This window comes from Akebia trifoliata, chromosome 3 (genome assembly GCF_017979445.1).
Source record: "Akebia trifoliata isolate Shusen 1 chromosome 3, ASM1797944v1, whole genome shotgun sequence".
NCBI lineage: Eukaryota > Viridiplantae > Streptophyta > Magnoliopsida > Ranunculales > Lardizabalaceae > Akebia > Akebia trifoliata.
The window spans coordinates 49,134,385-49,137,362 of NC_141377.1; the positions used below are offsets into that span (position 1 = coordinate 49,134,385).

Genomic DNA, 2,978 nt, shown 5'->3' on the forward strand with positions numbered 1-2,978 from the left:
GGCGTATCTGAAGGTACTAGTCCTATATGTGCGTGTCCCAATTGTAAATCTTGCAAAATCACATATAAAGCATTTGTGTTTGACTAGTTTAAATTGATAAACTGGTACATGGTCCCACATCTAAACCATGTACAAGACACTTGTTTCTAAGCCCTCCGCAATGCAGGGATCAGTATTTTTCGATCACTTAAAAGATCAGTGAGAGATAAAATTTTGGTTAGCCAACCACACTAATGGAGATGGAGATCTGGCCCCGAAAACCTCTCACAGAGGGAGGTATACTAAATGCTTTGTGCTAAAAGGGTGTGAAAATATAGGGTAAAAGGTTAATTCTGAGGTTATTTAAAATCTTAGTTTCAGCTTTTCGAGTGTCTACAGGCATAGAAGGGTAACCTTTTAGAAGATACAAAACCCAATAAATAGATCTCTGTTTTAGCCAAATTACACATAAAATGGAGCAAGAAAATCATGCTCAAACTAAAAAATCATTATGTTTCAACGAACACAATAGAGTCATCGTAGATCAAATAAATGCTACACATCAACCGAATATTTATGAGACCAATAAGCACAGAACTAATGATTTCCATAAGCATAATTTTTAAAGAAGAGCACCATTAACTATAATCGCAATGCAAGTAAATTGTGACAATTTCGGGTTTGATTAAAATTTAAGAGTATAAAGTTAAAGAGACTCAAGTACAATAACATCCAATACAGGAAACTATAGCTTATCCTACAAAATCAAATCCAAATGCGTTTCTATTTGAGAAGAATTCGCATAAAAAAAATCAATACCGATCATTGTTTGCATAGTGTGCAGTTTCTGTTTCTGTCTGCAATTCCCTCTAAAACTGTTAGAATTTGCCTACAGATGCTATAACCAAGTCCAAGCACCACTCTCATATACCAGGAATTCACTCGGCCACAGTGTCAAATTGAGCATTTTCTTCATTGGAATGGACTTTGTTGGCCTCCACAACGCGCAAATCAGGATAATTACGGTGGTTCAAGGAGTGAAGCCAGAGGGCCACAGCCCCTTCCTTATGTTCTGTGGATGCAATATGAGAATATATTTGCTTCATTTTAAAGTCCTCCGCTTCTTCTGCATAATCTTTCATTGATATTTCTTCGTGTGTGTCTTTCCACTTTTGATTATACGAAGTGAAGAAACACTCATCCAAGTAGAGCCCAACTTCAGGAGCAGTCGGCACATTAATATTTACATCCCTAAGTATTATTTTTTGCAAGAATTAGTAAAATAACGATCAATACAATAAGAATTAAGGTATTAGGACTGAAAATACTTACTGCTGCAAAGCTGTGTCGATCAACGATTCAGGTGTGCAATTCCTCATGACAGAAACCGCAAGCCCAATCAACTTTCGAATCTGATGAAGCATAAAGCTTTGCCCCATGACTTCACACTTAACAAAATCCATCCCTTCAACTGTAACAATTACATTAGCCTCGAACGATAGAATGTAGCGCTTTGCAGATGGGTCTTCAGCTTTCGTCCTCGTCGTGAAATTGTGGAAATTATGGGTTCCAACATAATGATTCAAAATTCTATTAAATCTCTCCTTCTCCTTCTCTCCATAACAAAACCCACTCCCCTTCCCCTCTCCATTATTACATTGTACTAAATTCTCATCAAATTTTTCCTCCTCCAAAGAAACCCTAGGTTCAACCACTATTTCTGATTGCGAAACCGTGGAGTCCAATATGGCTTCCGAATTTGAAACAGCAACAACATTGTCCTCTGAAGAAAACCCAGATTCAGTTTCGCCTTCAATTTGAGAAACAATGTTCACTCCATTTTCTACAATATTCGATTCGCTGTTTCGCCGACCCATTACACCAAAAACCTTACGACCTCTCTCTGAACACTCCAAACACTTAACAAGCTGATTCTCTGAACCCAAACTAGCCAACACACTCTCCCTATCAGGATGAGAATTGGGATCAAGAGCGAATACTGGAATCAAATAAACGTATCTCCTTCGATCGCAAAATTTCTTCGCATTAAACGAAGCAGTAGCACGTTTGAACCCAAAGATTCGAATTTGATGAGGAAGATTGGAATTGAGCCGGTCGATCAGACCGGGTGGGTCGATGTAGAACCGGCCAGAGACCACCTGTCCCACAGCGCTGACTCCCTTATCGGTACGAGCCGAACGAGCAAAGTCGAACCGCTTGGGTTTGCCGCGGTCAGTTTCAGGTACAGCGCCAGAAAGATAAAGGGCTTCTTCGAGGTCACCTTCGATGGTTTTAGCTCCAGGGTTCTTTTGCATGCCTTGATAACCTACGCCGCAGTAAGCAAAGAATATTGCGATTTTGCGCCGTTTGTATCTAGGGTTTTGGGTGGAGATGGGTTCGGTGGAGGATGGGATGGTGGTAGCCTCGTCGTCGGATGTGGTGGTGGTAGACATTTTGAGCTTCTTGGGTTCGGGTTCTACTGGAGGAGGAGAAGTGGAGTCCATGGTTCAGTTGCTCTTGCTTGAGTTCTCCATTAGAGACTACCAACACAGAGACCCAAAAACCCTAAATGGTCATAGAACTTGGACCAACTTTACTTGTTTTTGGACTATTGACTATTGAGGGATATAGCCATCCACGATGAAGTTATTCTTCTCGTATTACCACTCCAATATATTCACTAAAAACCTCCGACCTCTTCGAAAACAAAAAAACAAAAATTAGAGAAAAAAAATGAGTTGTAATAATATGACTCACGAGGAGGCATACACAATAAACTCCCTGACGTGACAAGTTCGAGAATTATAGATCTGTACATTTCAGAATACATGATTGCACTTCCCTATAAAAAAAAAAAAGTGTATCATGAGAGAACTATGTATCTTAAGGCGTTCATATCTATGATTTTGGAACTTGTCTATGTCAAGGAGTCAATTGAGTATGCCACCCGACAAGTCATATTATCAAGATTAAAAAGAAAAAAAAAACACCTACTTTCA

At 39.5% G+C, this 2,978-nt stretch overlaps 1 protein-coding gene across 1 annotated transcript; it reads right to left on the minus strand.

Annotated features, from left to right (window-relative positions):
- Positions 1-567: 567 nt before the first annotated feature.
- LOC147407614 (Pseudouridine synthase family protein) lies at positions 568-2,653 on the minus strand. Its single transcript, XM_086436257.1, has 2 exons — positions 1,312-2,653; positions 568-1,230 (listed from the first exon to the last, which is right to left on the minus strand). Exons 1-2 carry the CDS (start codon positions 2,481-2,483, stop codon positions 918-920), a joined length of 1,485 nt encoding a protein of 494 aa, XP_086292383.1. The 5' UTR covers positions 2,484-2,653; the 3' UTR covers positions 568-917.
- Between the last annotated feature and the right edge of the window lie 325 nt (positions 2,654-2,978).